The sequence below is a fragment of the Octopus sinensis genome, linkage group LG2, assembly GCF_006345805.1.
Source record: "Octopus sinensis linkage group LG2, ASM634580v1, whole genome shotgun sequence".
Taxonomy (NCBI): domain Eukaryota; kingdom Metazoa; phylum Mollusca; class Cephalopoda; order Octopoda; family Octopodidae; genus Octopus; species Octopus sinensis.
This window is the reverse complement of record NC_042998.1, coordinates 120,264,591-120,289,086: the sequence shown is the minus strand read 5'-3', so window position 1 is coordinate 120,289,086 and position 24,496 is coordinate 120,264,591. Positions and strand designations below refer to the sequence as shown.

At 33.2% G+C, this 24,496-nt stretch overlaps 1 protein-coding gene across 10 annotated transcripts in view; it reads right to left on the bottom strand.

Annotated features, from left to right (window-relative positions):
- The window catches only part of LOC115231823 (kalirin), a 567,567-nt gene that overhangs the window by 391,153 nt on the left and 151,918 nt on the right, over positions 1-24,496 (bottom strand). For 6 of the 10 annotated variants that reach the window (XR_004997260.1, XM_029801773.2, XM_029801756.2 and 3 more), the window contains 8 exons: positions 24,065-24,155; positions 23,309-23,410; positions 22,961-23,074; positions 21,542-21,779; positions 19,120-19,304; positions 16,749-16,871; positions 6,035-6,046; positions 17-208 (listed from right to left, as the gene is read on the bottom strand). Coding sequence is in view for 9 of the 10 variants with exons in the window: in XM_029801773.2 (XP_029657633.1) it covers positions 17-208; positions 6,035-6,046; positions 16,749-16,871; positions 19,120-19,304; positions 21,542-21,779; positions 22,961-23,074; positions 23,309-23,410; positions 24,065-24,155 (1,057 nt within the window). In the remaining variant the exon portion in view is untranslated. The remainder of the gene's footprint in view (positions 1-16; positions 209-6,034; positions 6,047-16,748; positions 16,872-19,119; positions 19,305-21,541; positions 21,780-22,960; positions 23,075-23,308; positions 23,411-24,064; positions 24,156-24,496) is intronic. The other 4 variants (XM_029801795.2, XM_029801780.2, XM_029801758.2 and 1 more) reach the window with 3 other exon arrangements.

The following is a 24,496-nucleotide window of genomic DNA, read 5'->3' as shown; positions in this document are numbered from 1 at the left end:
AGTTCAATTTGCTAACCTGTTCTGCACGTTTATGAAAAATCACAGACATACTAAGGACAGTGCTACGATCATCAACAGCTGCTGCTAAAGTCTTCCAATCCCTCTCCAGTTTGCTGGCCTGTTGGCGGATTTCATTGGCACCATAATGACCAGTATCACACAGCCGCTGAGCAACACTTAAGATGCGGTTAATATTCATGTACATGTCCTTTAAAAAAGAAAAATGAGACAAATATTAACATGTAAACAAAAAGTTTTACAAATATATGAAAAGCTTATTTAAAATTAAGTAATAAGCTAATAACTGAACAGATATGAAAGCCATATTAATCAAGATTAATCCATTTTAACAAGAACCAATATAAACTTTTAAATAAAGAGTTACAATAGTTATAAACTGATAGTTCTAATTATATACTTGAACAATGATAGAATCCCCATGAAATAACTCTACACAAATTTTCTTACATTTTGAAAATAAAGGTATAAAAAAAAATGAAAATAATATTTTACAAAATGTAATCTAAATTTTAAATAATAAATAATTTAAGGATAAATGCATAATCAACTTGTCAATTAAATACTTTTTTTTAACAACTTCTCTATTATAACATTTTCAAATGCTTTATGGTGGCAAAATAAATTTAGCTAACCACTTAATTTTTTATAGATTTCAGCTTTTTAAATTCTAAAATTTTAAATTAAACTTCAATTTTTTTAGAAGATTTAGAGGGGAAAATGTTATTTTCTCAATTAATAAACAAGCATAATGCTTGTGGTTGTTATCTAACCTGCATGCCATCCTTGATCAGACTTATGAACAAAGGTTTGCAAGCTTTAACAATCCTATCTTTCATTTTCAGATATAGTCTATATAAGACTCCATTATCTAATGTTTCCTTCCGTTTCTAAGATAGATTTGGCTGGTATTTCCAGGCAGTCAAATCACTATGAAGAGATTCCCTCAAGGTAAGTGGGATTGTTGTGATGCTTATGCCATTCCCAAGAGGATGTAGATGAAACGTTGGAAAACTTCAAATTAGAAATTGAGGCCATTAAGAATTTACTATCACACTACAACACCCAAACTTAATTGATTCAAATACAAAAATATTTCCTGAACAAAAATTACTGAATACAACCAATTTTAAATATGAGAATTATTCAGATTAATCTAACATTTCAAATCAAAACTGTAGTATTTGTATAACAAGATAAAATATTTACAGTTATAATAGCAATAAATTGATAGTTGGGAATGTACTAATATTGAACTTTTTCATAAATTAAGAGAACTAAATGACAGTATGACAGAATTACTGATGTGAAAAAATATTTTGAATTTGTGTTTTTTTAAAATCTAATCAATCTAATCAGGAAGTGTCTCAGATAAACAAAATAAGTCTATTAGATACTAAGAATATTTTACTAATGATGTTCAAAACTGATTATTAGAGAAATGAAGATATTTGCCAACAATACAATAATTCAAAACAGAATTAATGTTTGTGTATGTATTTCTATGTGTATGTGTGCCAACATTAAATTGAGATGAGAGGTGAAATGGCAAGACAAACTCAACTATTTACAAAATTTTCAAAATTAACATATATGTACAAACACAAATGAACTGAGACTGAATTGCTTACTATTAAGGACAATTATATAACAGCCCATCAGAATAAAAATATATATATATATATATGGATTTTGTTTGAAATATGTTTCACAGAGATGTTAGTTTCACATTTTATGTTCAAAATATATATAACAAAATTAATTCTAAATTTGTAATGTATTTCCAATATCAATCCATGTTCACTTCAGCAATTGTATTACACAGTACTTCTTTAGGTAGAGATTGCAACACTACACTTAAAATAATATTTCATAGTTAGAGATTTCTGGAGATTTCATCAAAGCCTATGAATTTGAAATATTTTCTAAATGGGACCTGCCTCCTAGATGGCATCTCCAGCTATTATGATTAGTGTCTCTATAAATTACATGGTCCCCAAAATTTTTTTATTTCACACCAAATTCACCAGAGCTGAATAATAAAGCTCTGGTTATTATTAATTTCAATATCAAAAGTAATGGAGCATTCAAATATTTGAAAATATTTCAAATAATAATAATAACAATAATATACACCAAAATATGTTTAACATTATCCTACCTTTTCCTAAGGAAATAACAGAAAATGGAGGAATTTTGGAAGATCACATTTGAGTCATAGCAATATATCTTTTGATGTAATTTTTAAAAATTAAAATTACAATTTTAAACTATTTTCATTTTAGAATATTCCAAATATGTAATTTAGGGGCTTTCCTTTTATCCTGTTGAGTTCTGTTTAAACAATTCCTTCTTATAATAACAATAACAACAATTTGTATTAGGGACCAAACAGTACTTAAATCTGATGGGCTTACTCATGATGATGAATTCAAGACAAGCTTATGCAAACTTGATATTCTAATAAGTAATTAATTGTTACCATGCAGAAAAAAAATAGAAGTCAGTTAGAAGCAATGCAGCAGTAATAGTAGCAGCAGCAGCATCAACAGCAGCAATAAAGGGAGTGGCATTCAGAGACCAATATTAAATTTGGCATATGTTTAATAAAAGGGTAAAAAAAAAAAGATGGAAGAGAGGTAATGGGTGTGAGGTTATGCAGATGGAAGATAACAAGAGAAATAGTCTAACAGCCACTCACATCTTCAAAAATAATCTACTAACAATCAGAATTTTAAATTCTTCAGGGACATGCAAAAAAGAGATTGGATGGAGTTACAGGTTATGGCAAAATTGCTTAAAATCCTATAAACTTATATATAACTAATTAGATTAGATACATTTGCCCTGTTCATATGGGTCATTAACAGACTGACTGCTGATGACCCTATACAAGTTTTTTTGTTTAAAAAAAAAAGAACTTAAGAAATTTTACATGAAGTACAACTGAGAGTAGGGAAAATATTGTAAACAATGAAAAAATGGATTGCTTGAGCCAGTGGGGGAAACTTCTATGATGTTACTGACTAGTTGGAAATAGCAGGAAAATTGCCCTCATTCTATACCCATCAAGAAACTCATACCATATCATCTTGGGGAAGGAAAGAACTTATTTGGATATGCAGTCCTATATAGCCCTAAAAAAGATGGGTTCATGGTTGTAATGTGTTGATAAGTCATCTCAGTCAACTGGGGCTAAATAGCAACAACTAATGGATCCATTTGTTTTAAATAATCTAGTGAAAATTTCTTTTAATACAATTAGTAACCACTTAAATAATTTTATTGATGCTTACTTATAATGCACTAAACATATTTAACTAGCAAATGTTTAACTAGAATTAAATGGTCAAATCCTTTGTGACATAATATCAAACAAGTATAACTAGTCTTTCAGTGAAATATTTTACACCTTCATTTGAATAATCTGTGAAACTTACTACTTTTGATTTGAGTAATGTGTACAATTAAACTGGTGCATCACAGTCTATTATTGGACTTGTGGTATGACTATGGAAAAATGTTAAGTAACTTCTGAAGTAATTTTGGATATTTCCTTATCTTCATTGAGAAGCACAAAAATTCAAGCAAAACACCAACCAGTTTTAAACAAATGCTGATTTTGATGTCTACAGAGTTACATAGATTAGAATGTCTAAATATTTGTTTTTAATTAGACACAAGGTTTCGTTTTTAAAAAAGAACGAAGTATTTAGTTGATTGACCAGAACACATTGAATAAATGATACATACACATACTTTATTCCGCTCAATCCAGCAGAAATTAAATACAAGGTTAAAATTTGTAAAATTTAAGCTCACAAATTAGAAGCTAATAACTCTGTACTATACAGTATCCCATCCATAACAATCCCATTCTCTAAACACACAAAGACTATCTTTCTCAGGTTACAGCCACCATCAAAGGTTTTGATTACATCCGAGATATGGGTTGCACAGCAAAACTGAAGCAGTGTCTCTTCACTATGACACTGCATATTGGATTGCTCCCTCAAATAATTATATTTGTAACACCATAGCAGTGCTCAAGCAGAGTTGAGAAGGGCTACACAACAAGTCCGAACTTCATTACCTTTCCCCAAAAGAATGTTGTACAGGAAGAAGTGCAAGGTCCAAATCTCACAAAGGCTGACATTATCTTTTATGCTCTTAATGTTAATAAAATACCAGTCTTGTCTTGAGTATCAGTATAATCAACTGTGCACACCTTAAAATTTCTAATATTCCAGTAATGGAAAGCCTGGTAATCTAAAAACTAACAATAATAATAGATGCCTACATCAACATGACTGACAAAACAAGTTTATTATGAGGATGTAAAGGACAATAGTATAAACTAAGTCATTGATATTTGACTGCAGTAAGACCATAGTAGATAGTGACAAGATCTTTATGGAGTATCAAGTTGTATTTAATGTAACTAGTCACAAGATGTTGTTTAGCCTCAGGTCAGTAGATCTACAATAAAAAGTGGTCTTGCATGACCATCTCAGCTTTTACACAGACACTGCATATAGACTGTGCCCCCTCTCTCTTCAAGAAACTAAGATGTAATTTGAGGAAGATTTGGTTGTTGTTTCTAGTTGGCTGAGCAGCCACATAAAGATTCCTTTGTTGGCTCAAGTTTCAATATTTATCTCATGTACATAATAGAGTGGCAGATGTATAGAAAGACAAGATCTAGTTAATGAGCATTATATATGCATAAATATATGAATGTCAGATGTATTCATCAAATACAATGGTAAGATGCATATAGTGTAGCATGAGGACTGTGTATGTATTAATGGATAGTAAATAACTGTCTGAAAGTGTTTATGAGAAAGAACAGGATTTTCAAAGAAATGAACAATAAAAAAAAATGTAATCATTTAGATAATAGCATAGATAATAGACTAATGACTAACAGAAAGAACATTCTTTTTTTTTTAGGTGAACACACTATTGTCATGCTAGATAGTGATCAGATATACAAAAACAAAAATACAGTACTATTATCAATTTCTTCTTTACCAACAAATTGTGGCAGAGCACTATATAGGATATATTTCCTCCAGTAAATATATTTATGAGAAGAGGTTTTGTATATAGTAAATAATATTCAAATTTGATGTCAATAGAGGAGTTGTGCTTTATAAATGAAGAAAATATATAGTTAATATATGCAGTATGGAGTTCCTCTACACCATAATCTGTAGTATTCTGCCACAAATATTTCTGAAGTCAACAAAAAGGCTACTGGATAATTCTAGGGGACTAAAAGTGACTACAATAAAACTAGCTATGAACTTCTCTAACAACACTTGGTTACTTGCAGTGGTATATAATACTGAGTCTCAGTGACACACTGTGGATAGAACCATAAACAAAAGGAAAGACAGACAGAAGAGGAAAAAAACCTAAGTGACATATGACTGGTGATTTACTACCAAACACTATTTGTATTTAAAGATTGTCAGCCTATTTGCCAGGAGTTATTTAATGAAGAGAAGAAAGTATGAAGATGTCAGGATTATTTAGCAATGCAATTCACTTCAAATTACAGCATTAGAGGCTTCTGCAAACCAACATGCTTGATGTTAAATACAAACCGAATTATTTGGTTTGATTTTAAAATTTTATTTTATAAGAGGATAAGTAAATCAGAATTGTAGATAGCTACAGACTGACATAAATATCCCATGAGATATATAGTGGAAATTTTGGACTATTTGGAATCCACAAGCAAAAACATTTTAGGTTTTCTCCTTTTTTTTTTTTCTTTTGTTACTAAGGTGTCTAACAAACAAATTCAGCATAAAACAAGATATGTCCCAGAATTAACTTTCCAATCTGAATAAAAGGAAAGTGAGAGAAGGAGCAATATCTCTGAAGGAATTTTTTAAATCTTTAGCAAAAAGGCTCCAATCAAGTCATTCAATAAAACTCTGAGCCCTTAAAAGCTGTGTAGGTTTCTCAGCCAAGCAGACTGGTGTTGCAAATATCCAGGTCTTACCTGAAGGCACCACTTCACGATTAATGAAAAAGAAAATTCCAAATATCAACAAAAAAACAAAACACAACAAAAACACTGGAAGCTTCACAAGAATGTAGCAAACTCAACCTCAACAATTCAATACTAGGACTACAAGCAAATATTGTGTGCATAAACAAATCAAAATATTAAATATGCTTTACAAATGCTTCAATACTTAAACCATGTGCATGTATGTTGCAAAGGATGTACACTAGCATCTGAATTGAGTAAATCTACTGTATTAATGTTCATTATAAATTTCTAAGACAGGATGTTTTTAATTAAATAAAAAAAATAATAAAATCAAGAGAAATACTATAGGAATAATTGCTGGAATAAGGGGAACAGTACATTGTATTGCCATGATGGATTATGTTAAATTTTTATTTCCAAAGTTACTAAAAGTACAATGATAATTCACTGTGTGTGCACGCATGCGCACATGCATGTGTGCATGTATGCACATGCATGTGTGCGTGTGTTTTGTGTGTGTGTGTGTGTGTGTGTGTGTGTGTCAGTGTAACTGTATGCGTGTGAGCACGCACAAGTTTATGACAATGAAAGCAAGTTATATTTAATATTAATAACTTAGTAAAGCATACAATAACAAAGCTAACAATGTTCTTAAGAATTTCAGAAAATTGCCACAAGGAAAATATAAAAATAATATTAAAGATTGCAAATTATAACTCGGAAAACCTGCCAAAGAGTTGAAACAATTGAAATAAAATTGTGCAATATGAATTTAGTTACGAATTACTGCTGAAGCTTAACATCACATCCCAGAAAATAAAAAAGAATTTTTTAAAAATTATATAAATATAAAACTTAATGTGTATAAAGACAGACAAAGGATGGGGAAAATGAAAATATAAGCAGTGATACGATCTTTAAACAAATATTTTTAAAAGCTATTCAATTAAAGACATGTAAAATAATAAACTATTTACATTAGTTTCAGCATATACATAACAAACTAATATCTTACTCTGTAAAATCTTTTTAAAGAAAAAAATTAGCACATTTAAATGTTCTAAGGTTTGAATTAATGATGCTTAAGTACTCTGACTAAAAGGATGTGCATTTGTGTGAATATATGTATATTTTATATTTTTATTTGCTGAGGTTGGCTTTCTGAGACAGGTGAGTATGATGCCATTAATGTGGCAGGTCAACACCTGCAGGAAAGTCAAAAGAGGGTGAAGATTTCAGATGGACTGGGTATAAGGGTTAGTATGAGACAGAGAAGATTAGACACAAGAGAGATGAGAGGTGGAGATACGAGTGGGCTGGAGGCAACTGAGTGGTGGAAGCACGAGACCAGCCTGCTCCAAGGAACAGAGGTTGTTGCAAAAAATGATAGAAAGTACAGAAAGGAGACACCCACATCCCAACCTGTATAACATGTGCTAAATGCAGAAATACCTTCAGTTGCTTCAAAGCAACAAGGCCACCATCTTTGATAATGTCCCTTCCACTTGACTCAAACAGCATGCCCAAGAACTTGTTCCCTTACTCATCAATTTTTGGGGGCCATGACTGCTGAGGACATGCGTAAGCATGCAAGGAATGAAGCTAGTATGCTTCGCTGGATGTCAGTGTGCATACACGACAGAGTGTAAGTGCCCTGAGAAAAAATTTGGACATAAGAAGCATCAGATGTGATGTGCAAGAGAGATGCCAGTGCCACCTTACTGGTCCCGTGCCGGTGGCACATAAAAAGCAACATTCGAGCATGCTCATTGTCAGTGCCGCCTGATTGGTTCCTATGCTAGTGGCACGTAAAAAGCACCATTCAAGTGTGGTCATTGCCAGTGCCTCCTGACTGGCTCCCATGCCAGTGGCACGTCAAAAGCACCCACTACACTCTCAGAGTGGTTGGCGTTAGGAAGGGCATCCAGCTGTAGAAACATTACTAGATTGGATTGGAGCCTTGTGCAGCCTTCTGGCTTGCCAGTCCTCAGTCAAACCGTCCAACCATTAACAGCATGGAAAGTGGATGTTAAACAATGATGATGATGATGATGTGGGGATGTATTCTAACTTTTAGAAGTGTACTTTGGCATGTTCAATTCCAAATAAAAGTAATCACTCTGACCCAAGCAACTATCTTCCTATTGCTTTCACTTCTGAAATCTTTACGGTAATAGTAATAGAGACAGCCATTAACAATGGCATATGCAACACCTTGACTTTCTCTCTCTCTCTCTCTCTCTCTCTCTTCTCAATAACCACCAGTACTACTTCCATGGAGCCAGATCCATCTTTTGTCTTATATCACACATTAATGTGCTTCTGGTTTAGAGAAGTTTGATAAAAGTAGTGTCATTGCTTTAGACATTGGCAAAGTTTTCTTGTATGCCAGACATGCAAACTTTTGCATGTCTGCTATGCACTGTTGTGGCATCTGTTGACTATAAATTTCTTTTGCCTCATTTTCATTCAACTTTAGTGTTACTCTGGGTTTTCTGTTGTCTCCTCCTATACATCAATGACCTAATAGCTGCCACCTCAACACCCACTCTTATGCAGAAGACATGACTTGTCATTCCTTGCAAACTTTCCCCAACTATGCATCTTAATGCCACACACCAAAGATGCATTCATTTCAGGAAAGGAAAACTGTGAGAGAATTCTTCAGTGAGGTCTCTGCATTAAAAAAAATAAAAGTTCAAGCTCCACTCATAGGAGCAAAACACCACTGTGCCATATTCCTAAACATAAACAGCACTAAAGTAAAGCCATCACTGTTGCTGCAATGGCTGGACCTTACTATTACCAAGGGTCCTTCCTGACAAAAGCATGTGTTTAGCATAGTTAGAATCTCAACCCTAAAACTGGTCATTCTTTTCAGAGCCAGAAAATATTTCAGTCTGCAACAGCTACTGACACCCTACAAGGCTCAAGTGAGGCCCATGATGGAGTACTGTTCCCACAACTAGGACAGTGTTGTTGCTACATGCACTGACATACTGGACAGCATCCAAAGAAAAGCCACTCGACTGATTGGCATTCAATCACTGATGGACGCACCCCACCCTTTGGTTTAAAAGCAAGTAGTTTCAAGAGTTCAGAGAGAGAGAGAGGGAGCAGATGTATTTGAGAGAATGAGGGGAAAGAGACTCTGAGCCAGAGTAACAGGAAGTTGTTATTGCAGAAATTCAGGTGATGCCACCTTTTGGAGCAAACTTCAAATAGACAGTGTATCCTGGACAGCAGGGATAGAGTGTAGACAGAGGTGGAATTTGTGTTTCAGAGAGAAATGGGATACATGGTTTGCATGTAAGTGGTGAAGTGTGGGAGCTATACTATTAAAAAAAGTCCTTAGATTTTGAGAAGAAGTGGTAATTGGCAGGGGCAAATATATTTTTTTGCACATCATAGTATAGGGGTTTGTCATAGATAGCCCAAAACTGGAGGCCTGGTCTGAATGCATGCAAGGGCCAGATGGTGGTGTTGAAGCAGGATACACAGGGAGGGGACCTTCTATGTTATATAAGTGGGGACCAGCATTAAGAAGAACAATAGAAAAAAAAGAAAAAATATCAGCAGCTGAGACCATAGTAGTAGCAATGATGGCAGAAGTAGAAGTAGTAGCAGCAGTAGCCTGAACAGAGAAGTAGTAGGAATAGTAGTAACAGCAGTAGTAGTAAACGTAGTAGTAGCTGAAGCAACAATGGTAGAAAAAGGACTGAGAGATGTGGTCAGTGTAGATAGAGGGCAACACTGAATGGATTTTTATTGCAGCTGTTGTTATTGTTATTAATCAGCTGAGAGTCCAAAAGTCAAGAAGAAAAACAAGAGCACTTGTATATATTCGTAAATAGTGTGTATATTAATATTTACACAATATAATATTAGAGCTCCATTTCAGCTAGATTTACCCTAAATCCTTAAAAGAGGAGAGGTTAAAGAAAAAAAGCCTAACTTGCTCTCATCAATTTGGCTTTAACACCTATCCTCACTCATGGTCATGAATGTTGAGTAATGACAAAGGGTACAATCATGACTACAAACGGCCAAAAGATCTCTGGAGTAACATTATTAGACAGGATGCAAAACTTGGAGATCAGGAAGACTCTACTTCTCTACACTGAGAGGCTACAGTTCAGGTATTATGGACATGTAATCAGAATGTTTCAGGAAAGAATTGCCAGACTTAGTAAACTTAGTAAAGACAGATTCTTCAAGCTGAGCCAAATGGCAAGAGACCTAGGAGCAGGCCAAGAATGAGATAGTTGGATAATATCCCTAGTCTCAGTTGGTAGCAACTAGGAATCCAGCCAGAAAGTCTTATGACAGTTGCTTCTGACAGGACCCTATAGATGAGGTGCCTGAAGACTCTACCCCAACAACCTTCCCAGCAATGATGGGCAGAAAAGATAGATGGATACTGAAGAGATTGCAACAACAAAAATAAAAGCAAAGCAATTTAATTTCAATTGGTTTTGAATACATTATACAGCCTTTACAGATATTTCTTCCCTTCTGTTTCTGTCACAAATCACCGAGCATCAGCTTACAAATATCACCTCCAATTTCTAATTTATTTAGTTTATCATCAGGAACAGTTGTTAGCACCATGAATTTATGAGTAATAACATTGATTATAAAACAAAATCTAAAAACCTATTAGAAATATATGAAAATTTCACAAGAAGCTCAAATGCCACTTTGATATTCTGCTGAATGTAAATGAATTTTCCTTGTTTTTTTTAATGATATAAATTCATCGTCAAGTAAAATCTAACAGAAACAATTAAAAAACTAAAGTGTATTTATGATCTCGTTAAAATATATATATATATATATATATATATAATTTTAATCCAGTATATATATATATAAATAGCCATTTTATGTTTCATCACTAACATTATAAGCACTAACTTGGAACAAAAGAGAATAGGCCTGAGAACATGACTTGAATTCCCTATCTTATCACATTTCAAGTTCCTTCTCGGTTCTTAGTTACTCCTTATGATGTAATTTACCATTTATATTGAGTTTATAGCAAACATAAATTTACAATTTATGTTTGTTTCAATCAATTTTGTAATTTTTTGAATTAGAACAGAATGTTTTTAGATAATTTTATTTTTCATTTTTAAAACTGTTTTAAGATCTACAATGAAAGTTAAGTAGATTTAAATTATTACTTGAAAATACAGAGATAACTACAGATCTTTCAAAGTACGTTAGTAGCAAGATAATGAGAGACAGAAAGACCAATACAAAAAGACAAAATAACATCATAGTTATTCATAGCAAATATTCATTGATGAAATAGCTGATGATGAAGACACACTCCAATTTCAAGCAAGTAGCTTTTGAGCATTTAATGCATTCAGTAACAAGGTACTGAAGATGTGCATTATGGAGTTGCAAGTTAAGGAAATAACTTGCTGTAAACTACAGACCACATCTATGGATGAAGTATGGTTCAACCCTGAGGAAAAGTGACATGGTGGTAAACTGGCATAACACAGATAGACCCATAAAAAAATAAAAGGTAGGCCTGGGAAGATCACACTTAGAAGAAAAGGTAGACATCACATGTATGTAACAAGGAGAGAAGCTGAAAGTAAGGGATTCACCAAAAGTATTCTAGATTATAAAGCAGTGTACCAGTGCAAATTAAAATGTTGGGAAAAAGCTTGTATGGAATGATAGAAGCAAACCTGCCTTCACTGACTGAGCAAGAAATAGCCATGGAAATATGGTTAATAGAATTTGCTGCATAAAAAGAGTAGGGAGAGTGGGTCTATAACAAGTAGACCAAACAGATAGACAAACAACTGACTTTGATAACTTTATGATCAAAGGTGCAATTAAGGATATGAAGGCAGGGAAAATAGCTGAATTATCAAGGATATTCACTGAGATACTGAAAATATCTGGTGAAACAGGACATGCTCTAATCATTTGCACAGTACAGGTAGGGATCATTCTCAAAGACAGGTGTAGCAGTATCATCATTAAACTACTACAAGGGAAACAGAAATGCTTGAGAAAAAAACAACTGCAGAGGCATGATACCAGGTTGTGAATGTAAATGAAAGAGTGATAGCACAACTGATTAGGAAGTGAACTAGTTTGGATGAGACAGTTCATATTTGTATCAGGATGATGATGATGGAATATTATCAATGCCTTCCCACAAGTGAGACAACTAGTTTTCATCAAATGGAGAAGGCTTTAGGCAGGGTACTATACGCTGAAGTTTGTTAATTGCCTAAGAGAAAAAACTGTAAATGAATGGCTTATGAGAGCTGTGTAAGTCATGTACAGAAATTCCATTAGCAACTAGTTTTATAAAGGCCATCAGAGCTCAATTCTCAGCTCTCCTCCTCTCCTGTTTATTATGGTTCATTAGGCCCTAATAAAGGAATTTGAAACTGGCTGACATTGGAAACATCTGAGTGCTGATAATACCAATGACTTAGTTCTTGTAGCTAAATCTATCAAGTAATTAGAGAAGAAATTCTAAACTTAGCAGCAAATCCAAGAACCAAGTAAGCCTAGCAAAGTAAACTTAGTAAAGACAAAAATTCTAAGAATGCAATACAGTGTACTCTATGTAAACTATGGATGCACAAGAGAAGTGGGATCAAACAAAAATATTTCATATATAACAAATGCACAGGGTTAAATCAGCAGTAGCAGCAAATATGAAATAATTTTTTTCCAAATATTTGGAAGTTTTCCTATAGGTTGATAGTTTCTGGCATCAAGGGGGCCTAATTAAGAGGGGAAGTGATTGTTATCAAAGCACTGGAAAATTGTATAATGCTTGTGAGTAAAGTATCATATTTCATGATTGAATCATGGGAACAAAATATAAAAGTTGGAAAGAATTGAAGCAAGCATACTCTGTTCCACATGAAGGGATAATGCAAGTGAGGAAGACCAAGGAATGCACGAAAGTGATAAAAGCTGATCTCAAGAGGCTAAACTAAACAAAGATCTGCAACAAATAATGAGACATTGTGCTATAGAAGACAGTTAATCCAAGCAAGCATGGGAAAGTGAACATAAAATGTTGATGATGATGATGCTAAGTAGCCATGACTAGTAGAATTCTTAAAAAGTTAGAAGGCTTGTAGTATGTAGTTATGTCCCTTTATATTTGAGTTCCAATCCTGTCAACACAAAATTTCTGGATAGAGAAACAGAGTATTAATAACTAATGGGTTTGACTTAATGCATTTCACTTCTTGAAAAATGCCATAACAGCAATGTTGGGAATCATCATCTTCATTATTGATGTTATTTTTATCATTATTATTGAGAGAGAGCAGTGCATGCCATCAAAATGACACAGAGGTAAAATATACAAAGCCCAATATACCCATCATGACTACTCGTCTGATAAGGGTACACCAGGCACATGCATCACATCTATATGTGCGCAATATGGTGATCTCATATTGAGATAAACAGCGCATGATCTTGCAGGTGGGGCCCAGTTAGTATTTTCTTCAGGTTGAGTAGCTCATCCTACTCAAAAGATCCCTAAATAAGGCTTGTTTAAAGGATGTCAAATGAAACGTCTATGTTTCCAGAGGTGAATTATTCAAACCTCAAAGAATTCCTCTCAACACATGGGTATGATGCTCTCTTGCTACTTCTGCTAGTGATCAGGGATGCACATATCGTCAACCACTAATGGACATGCTCAACTGGTAAGGGTCAAACAACTGACAAGCAAATCTGAGGTATTGAGCAGAATAGTTGCTGTAGCTCATCTTTTACATCAATTATTATTATTATTATAATAGCTTGGCTCAGGTTCTACCTTATTCCTGGTACGAATTATGTGGACAGTGGGTTATTACCAGTAACCTTAGGTCTCCATAAATTTCCAGTAGTCTTTCAAGTGCTTATAACCCTCCTGATAATTCTTGCTGTACCTAAGAGAAAAACTTTCTGTAGGAGCTCTATCAGGCATTCTATTTCAATCTCCTTCAGCCATTTGTCTATATTTTGGCATACTGTTTCCAGTGCACCAATTATTTATTATTATTAACAATCATCATCATCATCATCATTATTATTAAGGCAGTGGGCTGGCAGAAATGTTATCATGCCAGACTAAATGCTTAGTGGCATTTTGCCCGTCTTTATGTCCTGAATTCAAATCTTGCAATGATCAACTTTGTCTTTCATCTTTCTCAAGACAATGAAAAATGTACCAATCAAGCACAAAGGTTGATGTAGTTTACTATCTCCCTCCCCATAAATTTCAAGCTTTTTGCCTATAATAGAAAGGATTATTATTATTATTATTATTATTATTATCTTTATTATTAAAATGGAGAGCCGACAGAATTGTTACTGTATCAAACAAAATACTTAGCAGCATTTCTTCAGGTTTTCATTTTAAATTCAAATGCCTCTGAGGTCAACTTTTCACCCTTTCAGAGTTCATAAAATAGAACCAGTTGAGCACTGGGAACAAATGTAATCAAATAAACTCTTCGTTCCCAAAATTCTAGGCCTTCTGTCTGTAGTAAGATTATTCTTCTTATTTATTATTGGAAAGGAAAGAGTGCAAAAGTCAATAGAGCATCAGAAAAAATAACTAAAAGTATATAGCGATGGGTTTTTATATTTTGAATTCAAATCCTGAGAATAACTTTACCTTTCATCATTTAGGCTTCATTAAATAAAATACCAGTCAAATAGTGGAGTTGAGGGAATTGTATGATCCTCACCAACCACCAAATTTCTAGTTTTGTGTCTATGTTAGAAACCACTATTTTAGTCATAGTTGATAAGACGAAGGTTGCATTAATGTATAAAAGTGTGGTTAACACTGAAATAATGGATAGACTAGAGAGAGAGAGAGAGAGAGAGAGAGAGATTAAAAAATATAGAGATGGCAAAACATCTGACCACTTTGGTGGAATAGCATAACTATAGAAGGGGAATTGCAGAGAAAGACAGGGGAACAGAAGCTTAAAGCTATTAATAACAAAGGTATCCTTATTTAGAGGAAAAGCTTTCTTCTAAATAGAATCTGAAAAGTAAGCAATAAGATCAGTACTTTAAGGTAGGAGCTATTTAGGTACACTTAATGCCATTTCAATAAGATTAATAAAGTTATCATGCTTGCAGTATTAACTGGATTAGTGTTTCCTTCACTATTAATAATGAACAAGTCTACCAGGTAAAATAGATTGATAGGTGTCAGGTAAAGAGAACTGTGCCATCAACAAAGGAGTTTAAAGAATTTAATAATCAGAGATAAAGAGTTAGTAGGGAAGAAGACAGAGGTTTAAGATATGGTAAAATGACAAAGTTCTGCAGATTCATATAAGAAGAACCAATAAGCAATGTCCAGTGCATTAGCTATTGGCATTATCTGAAAACATGGAACTCAGCTTGGGTCAATTTGGTTTTGATTCCATCTGGAGCTAATAAAATGAATACCAACTGAGTATTAAGAATGGTTCAATAACTTGTCTCACCTTAAAAATAGTTTGATAAATCATTTATTACTTTTTTTATGTTTATTTATTGTACTTTACATTTACTTAAAATTTTGTAGATTTGTTTGTCTGTTGGATCAGTTATTTCTACAGCTGGGCAATGTTCTTCTTACTGCTAACTACTCAACAAGGAAGGAGTTTGTTTGGCTCAAACAAACTGGAATAAGCAGAAAATAAAACACCAGGTAGTTTTCCTCTTTATTTGGAACAGTGTGGATGGGTCATGTTTTAGGGTTTATAGGGTTACATAAGATAATGTCAAAGTAGAACACCTAAAGAAGAGTTTCAATGACATCACTGAGGACGTCTGTATTGACAAAAATTTGTTCAATAATCTTACAAAATAGAATAAATATGTAACCTAAGGAGAAGGGAGGATTGCCATTTCAGACAGGGTTCTTCAACAGGTTAAAATTCTCTCTTGGAAGAATACAAACTTATTGACTTTTGTGAATATTATTCAAGCAAGTAATGTAATGTGCTTTGTTTAGATATGCAAAAATGATGACAGCAGTAAGATCTGAACCTCTGATCTTATGATTCACCACAATAACTTCACAGTTTATATAAAAACATTTTGAGTTAGAAATTAGATTATTATTGTTCATATATTGTAATATCGTAAATGTATTCCTGTTATACATGGACAGTATTGTTCAAATATTCTAATATCAAAAATTTATTATGAAAATATTGTTATATCATAATTGAAATGGCAAAATATATGTATTAAAATATGATTGTACCTGTATGCATTAAAATATTATAATATCCTCAATGTTTTTGCACAATGTTGTAATATAAATATATGAAAATATTTCAATATTCCAAATGTTTTTCAAATTAAGCTGATGTTGACTTTGCTTTTCATTCTGTCAGAGTCGATGAAATAAATACCAGTTGAGCGCTGGGGTCAATGTAATCTATTTGTACCCTCCCCCACAATTTCTGGCCTTGTGTCAAAATTTGAAACCAATATTCTAAATCTTTGGTTGAAATATATCATAAATGTATTTAAATCTTGTAAAATCATTAATCTATTGTTTAAAAGTATTTTCTGAAAACTTTAAAAATATTTTCTTAAGAAAGCAGCCTAAAATGACAGGGATGATTGGAAAACTGAAGCTATTTCCTGAATAACACATGGAAAGCATAAAGATACATATATGATACTGCACAGAACAGGCTAATTAACTTACCATTGCACTGGCAGCAAATTGGTTATGTTCTTGGTCTAAATCCAATGCCATTTGATGGGTTGGGCCAATTTCTGTGTAATTTATTAGGAACATGTCTCTGTTATGAGAAATCCATTCAAACATCTGACAAACAAGAGTGAGAAGAAAATATAATATATTAAGAATGTTTCCATGTATTTCAAATATCTTACATTTAAGCAAAAATATTTTAACCATATCTTTACATACAAAATTTTAATTAGAATAAATCACTATTAAATCTAGAGCGCATGATATCCAAATGAATCAAATGTATGAGAATCAGATCTATCAACATATAATCTTAGCTTCCCATCATTTAAATATCAGATTTTAAGTTGAAACACAAAGCCGAATTAAAAGTAACAATTACAGCACAGAATTAAATATTGGTCTGCTATTATCACAATTCTCTGATTATTATTTCTAATAATTTTGAATCTCATTGCACATAAATACAACTGTGTGTGTTGGGGTTTGACCAATAATGTAGAACCAACAAGAAACGAATAGCAATCAATTATCACTCAAATCACATACAACCATCTTTAAAAATATAAAGATAAATTGGACAATGTTATTTAGTCCAAAATCAATTCTAATTGAACAGACTTATGATCAAAGGTATAATTCTATCATTTTGTACATTTACAACTACACTAATGAATGGCTTTCCTTTTAAAAGATAGTCGAAAGGATTTGAGATATTTTAAGTTTATTCTTCCTATTTTTGCTATATTTAAACAGAAATGGAAGTTGGAACCAAGATGTCTTGAACACAAACATTTTCAATACACAACTATTGTTGACTGAGGAAACTATACTAGAGACATTTAGCAACAAAATAAAAGAAGTGAGCAAAATCAGAGAATTATACACTAGATCATCATCATTTAACGTCCATTGTCCATGCTGGCATGAGTTGGCTGGTTTGACCAGGGCTGGCAAACTGGAAGGATGCACCAGACATTAGTCTGTTTTGGCATGGTTTCTATGGCTGGATGCCCTTCCTAACACAAACCACTCTGAGTGTAATGGGTGCTTTTACATACCATTTGCATAACACTGGTATCTGCCATGACTGTGGTTTTACTTGGCTTGATGGGTCCTCTTCTCAAGCACAACATAATGCTAAATGGATTTGGTCATTACCTCCATGAGGCCCAACACTTGAAGCCTGGCATAATGCCAAATGGTCTCGGTCCTTGCCTCCAAGAGGCCCAATGCTCAAAAGGTTCTTTTATGTACCACCAGCACAGGTGCCATTTGCATGACACCCGTATCTGCCATGACTGTGATTTTACTTGGCTTGATGGGTCTTCTTCTCAAGCACAAGATAATGCCAATAGTCTCAAACATTGCCTCTGTGAGGTCCAACATTCAAAAGGAGCTCAACCACTGCCTCTGTGAGGCTCAATGCTCGAAAGATGCTTTCTACATACCACCAGCACGGGTACTGGCTATGTGACACAAGCATCAGCTACAACTGTGATTTCACTTCGCTTGATGGGTCTTCTTAAGCACAGCATATTGCCAAAGGTCTCGGTCACTAGTCATTGCCTCTGTGAGGCCCAAAGTTTGGAGATCATGTTTCACCACCTTATCCCATTTCTTCCTGGGACTACTTCTACCACAGGTTCTCTCCACAGTTAGGGGTCAGCACTTCATTACGCAGCTGTCCTCGTCCATACGCATCACACAACCATGCCAGCACATTAGTCTCTCTTGCACATCACATCTGATACCTTTTATGCCTAACTTTTCTTTCAAGATGCTTACACTCTGTCGAACATGGACACTGACATTGCACATCCAGTGAAGCATAATAGCAAAGGAGGAAGAATAATTAATACTTAGGTTTCTTATTCTTACTCAATGTAATTTTATCTTTATTTTGATATTTACCCTTGTTTACAAACACTGTATTTCTGACTTGTGTTTAGTTCTTGACTCATTCTTAGTATTTGTCCTTATATTTGACTACATGAAGCTTATACATAGTTCACTGTTGCCAAACATTTAGAAAGCTGGCCAATTACCAAATGTATTCTTAGTAAGTACGTCAACAATGAAAACAAATGAATATTTACACTTTCAGTGAATGTGTTTGGTTCATTCTAGAAGGTATCAAGAAACCAACCAGAAAACAGCATTTTTAGATAGTAGGATGAGACAAATCTAGAATGTTCTATTGACAGCAAATTGATTGGGAATGTACCTTTTACAAGGTGGTGCTTCTTAGCAATATTTGTACACACTCTGACAGTAACAAATCATACCTTCCTCAGAAAACTACTGGAAACACAGAAGCAAGAGAGCAAAACAACACACAAAGAAAGAAAATTAACAGTACCTTCTCCACATCATTCTCAAATACCCGCAGCTGTAGACATTGTTCAAGTCGAGCTTTTTTATTTATCCACAACTGATTTAGGTGCTGCTTAGTCGACTGGAGATTGTCCAAAAGGTGAGAAATCTGAGGGACAGCACTCTGGAAATCAGCATTTCCAGATATCACAAAGAGTTTATGACTAGAGCCTGAAAGACAATATTACTAACTTTAGAGCAGAAATCTTTATCAATGGGTAATAAATTCAGCTGAGGAAGAAAAATATAATTTATGTAATTGGAATGATAACAAATATGCATTTTAAACATGCATTTTTCAAAAATAGTTCAGGTTTTGTTCATTTGAAATTTTATTAAAGCATAAGGGGTGTAATATAGGCTTGTGACATAAGGTGTTGATCTCCTGGCTAAAGGAACAGGATTCAATTCATATGTCACCTAGATTGTGTCCTTAGTTAAGAATACTCAACATGAGTGCTTCTTGTACATGATAAATGTAGTATGCGCAATATAAGTGTTGTATACTCAGCCAAGATGTGGTGAGCACAGCCTGGTTGCGGTGTGCTCAGCTTGAGTGCAATGCGCTCAATACCAGTGAGATACAATCAACATGTAAACTGAACATGAGTGTATTTTAATCAATGTGATCTTAGTAGATTCAGCATGGGTGTAGAATACTCAGCACAAATGTAGTGTTGGTGTGCTCAGCATTAGCATGATTTCTTCACCATGAATATTGTGTACTCAGCAACAGTGTGGCAAACCCAACATAGATACTTTGCACTCAGTCCAAGTGTAGTGTATTTAACATGTGTACACTTCAGACAAACATAAAATACATATAAATATAACCTCATGAGCAGTTCAGTGCAAATTCAAAGTGATTACATACGTCACAGTAAATTAACACTAATTTCTCCTAATGTAGATTTTAATTTATTCAAACAAATGGTCTGCAACAACTAACCAAAAATGATGCAGAATTTGTATAGAAGATGTATACAATTACAACCATTGCATCCATGCCTGTCTTAAATGTAATTCATTCTTTCAAATATTTATACAATAACTGTTTTCTCAAAGAAGCACAGCCAGCCTTAGATTATGTAAAGGATATGTGGATTGGACACTCAGAACATCACCTATTACACCAATCTGCTCACGTCGACCATACAGTTTGAAATTATTTTATGGCAGCCCAAGAAGGTGCCTCTTAAACAATTCTTGTGAAGGCTAGCATCAATCATTTAGTGGATTGGTCAAGATATCCTGCCCTACTATCTGAAAATTTAAAAAAAAAACATTCAAAGAACAAAAAAAAAGCAGTAATAATTAAACAGTGTACTACTGGTGCAAAAATTCCAGAATGTAGAAAGAAATATAAAGGTAGTGAAGCAAGAATCCAATCCATATCAGTAAATATCAAATCACTAACAATTGGATTAATTTAAGAGGTAATGCTCATAATTTGCCTTTTAGAATATTTCTCTTTCCTCCAAAATAATGTTAACTTTTTACTGCAAAATAAGCAAATTTGAAATAAATATATTTTTTTTATTGTTAATGAAATGAAACATTTACTCTGCAAATAAAAACTTTACTGTCTAATGATGTTTTATATTCTGCAATTTACCAGCAACATATTTGGTATGATGATTAATTTACTGGTGATATATTGGTTTACAATTCATAAACTTGTGATGAAATTACAGGTGATGAATTTATCACAATGAATTTACCAGACACTTTCATTAGACCCATCAAACATTGCTGAGATATATATATTTAAATAAAAAGAAACAGCAACAGTCATACTCTGAGTCCACATTACCCACCCATGCTTTAAATACCAACAGAACCTATTGGCATACAAAAGCAGACTGCACATTGAAGAGAAAGCAACATATCATGTCATTACACTTCACCACATAAGGCAGCAAACAGAATAGTCCTCAACAAGGAAGAAATCTGAGATACAAGGAACAATAGATCTGTGAATCATACTTAGTTACTTGACTAATTATCTACATGTCTTAGGCTTACATGATCTAGGCTAACTTAATGTTAAACAAATAATATCAATCATTTATATTATTAGAAAGTAAGGTATTTTGGGAGATTGTATAGCCAGCTTAATTAACTCTAATACATCACTGATCTCTCATTCTGATGTCTCAAGAAGGCTGTACAGAAAAGTTAATCTTGGAGAAATTTGAATGTAGAACATATCAGAGGTATGCCCACAGTAAGTTCTAAAGTCAAAACAAAGAGGTGTAACAAAATATTACAAGACATTTTAGTCCTACATTCTGCCTCCTTGTTTATAAGTATTATTAATAACAGCTGACAGGATAACCACAATATTACACATAAATACACATTTAAATAGTTTCTACAGGGAAAAAAATATAATGTTTAACATTTACAATAATCACCAGATAAATTATCTTCTTCTCCAGTGATTGTCTTCAGAATGTGATGCCCTTCCATTGTCAATTGTTCAACTGGAGCTTTGGTGACTCTTTTCTTCAGCTGGTTGTGGTGCTCTAACTGAATCTGGGCACCATTTAAATCATCAGGTAACTCCGGACATGTCAGGATTTCTGCTAACTCATCGAGTTTGTCTAGAAGGTCTAATGCTTTCCAGATAAATTCCTCCAACATCTACATAGAAATACAAAAACATTTTTATAATGTGTCATATTTTTAATTAAAGCTATTTTTTTATACAACCCTCTCTTTTCTCTTAATTTCAGATGTATGCATGATATATGAATAAAAAAACAAAAAGCTGCAAGCCTGAAAATGAGTTATCAGGATGTAAAAACTGCTCAAAGCTTCCTAAGAGTAAAAGATAAAGTATCCATGGGAAACAACAGCTTACAGTTTAACATTTATATAACCTGATAGTGGATCTGACAAGTAGTTTCTTCTAAATAAAGATTTCATCTATTACTTAATATGTTTACACTACAAATTATTACATTTATCAAAATTTTAAATACTGAAAAAAAAAAAAGAAAAAAAGAGAAAAATTCCTTGACAAATAGGAGATTAAATTTAAGTTGATTTTACTACAGGATCCATATACTTACAATAAACAGAAAGAGAATATTCAAGAAAAAGTAAATTTTTTAAGTGACAAAAGTAAAGAATATGAGGAGAAAAAGAGAGAGAGAGAGACAGAGGAGTGAATTTTTTGCAGCAACACTAATTATTAAAGTAAAAGTGAGAGAAATTACTGGAATATAAAAATTGTGTGCAAGGTGTTTTCCAACTAGAATTTAATCCATTGCTGCTATTTAAAAATAACAAATTATTTACACTATAATTGGTTGATTGTGTTAATCTACTGAGATATCTGATTTTATTCCTTCCTTATAGTCTTAACCTACCACACTGATAAAGTGCTTGAGCAGTGGGTTAACAGTCTTTGGTTAAACGGTCTCAACAGACAGGTAAGTGCTTCATTAGCACACAGTACCTGAGTTTCCCTTTAGGCTTAAAATATCCACAGGAAATCATTTCTCTGTGTCTTCCATAGCACCATTAGATGAAGTGCTTGATCAATACAAAATTAAAATGACCAAATCAACATATGGCCAAAGGTACTCTAGTTCTAACTTTGTCCATTCATCATTCTTTTGAGTTATAGTGTACTTGGGACTATATCATCAGTGTCTTTTTTGAGTGTATGATTTGAGAGATTTGGCTGCAATTTCTACTAGGTTGAGTGACCACATGGAGGTCTTTTCAATGGCTTGTCCATCACATAATGATTCATCTTTCAGTGGTCCTCTAACTCCACAATAAATTTTAAGATGAAGCATTTATTCCTTCCTTACCAGTCGGAGTTGAATCCACTGTTCATGATCATAATCCAGAGTACCATCAAATTCTCTCGTAAGCTGAGATGAATCGATAAATTTGGAAAGATTATCAACTGATAACATATTGGTCTGGAAAAAATGAATGATAAAATATTAGTAAAAGTTATAGAAAGAGGAAATAACAAGTATGACAACAATTAAATAATTAATAGAAATGGGAACTGAATATAATTTTAATTTATAACATAAAAAATCAATTTACAGTTTAAAACAATCTTTTAAATGAAAGTGTTCCAAAACACTTCATTAGTTAATGATAAATAAGGTTTATAATCTCTTCATTCTGAAAAATATGATACTCACTTCAAAGTTGTACTTGGCACTTCCCAAACTGGTTCTTTGCTTCTCCCAAAATTTTTCAGGCTTGATAATGAATGCCATTTGAATATTGCCAGGAAAACATTCCTGCGAAGAAATTATAAATAAAGCAGTTATATAAGTCCTCTTTAAATAAAGTATTTCTTGAAAAACATTCTAAAGTAATCAATAATTCATAAGATCAGTATTTCAAAATAACTACAATACCACTACTATTTGTTATTGCAATTATCTACACCACTGGTAAGGTTACAAAAAGCCTGATGGAAAAGTACAATAGCTACAATAACAAGTTATATCCATTCTTAAGTCAGTCAGATGTCTTTCAACCCTTTGTTACCATATTTCTAACAAGAATAGACTGTTTATATGCTTCAATTAATTCCCATATAATCAAGAATGGAGGAGGTGGAGATGGTAACAAAATAATTGCAAACATTTTATTAAGCAGATGTTTGGAGTATAATTCAACAAAAGGTTCTTATATAAAATTACAATAGAACTTTTATCTACTGGAATAATGTGTAGCCATTCATGTAAATAACAAGGTTTTCATCAAGATTCACTTTAAACAAAAATAGTTTGTTACAGGCATTGGGGGAGGGGGTTGCCAGTTGATGATATGGGACCAGGGGGCCAGTCTTAGCTATGCTAGTACTGAAAGAGTTAAAGTCTTGTAAACTAGACTTTCATTGTAACAGAGATTGAAAGAAATATGTTCTAAATATTTTCACAACTCACCTGCAAGGCTTTAAGTATAGGTTTTACTGTTTGCCATGTGGAACCTCTCATATCAAGAATGATGGTAAATCCTTGCTCTCGGACATCATCACTAGAAGAAAATGGGATTTTCATAATAATTCATAAAAATACTTGAATAATTCAAACATACAATCATTACTGCTTTTAAAAAATAGTTTCTAATAGTAGTCTTCACTATTTTTTTAACTAAAACATTGTTTTAGAAATATTTCATTGCATTTTAATTAATGTCTAATTTGCCTTCATTATTTACATATATTTTGTACCTAATCAAGTAGAAGATAAAACAAAAACAATAGAGAACTAATTATCATATCTATAAAAGGCATGATGTGTGTGCGTGTGTACGTGATTGTAATTTATGCACATCCACAAATTAGCACGCATGTAGCTCAAATTTTAGGAGGACAT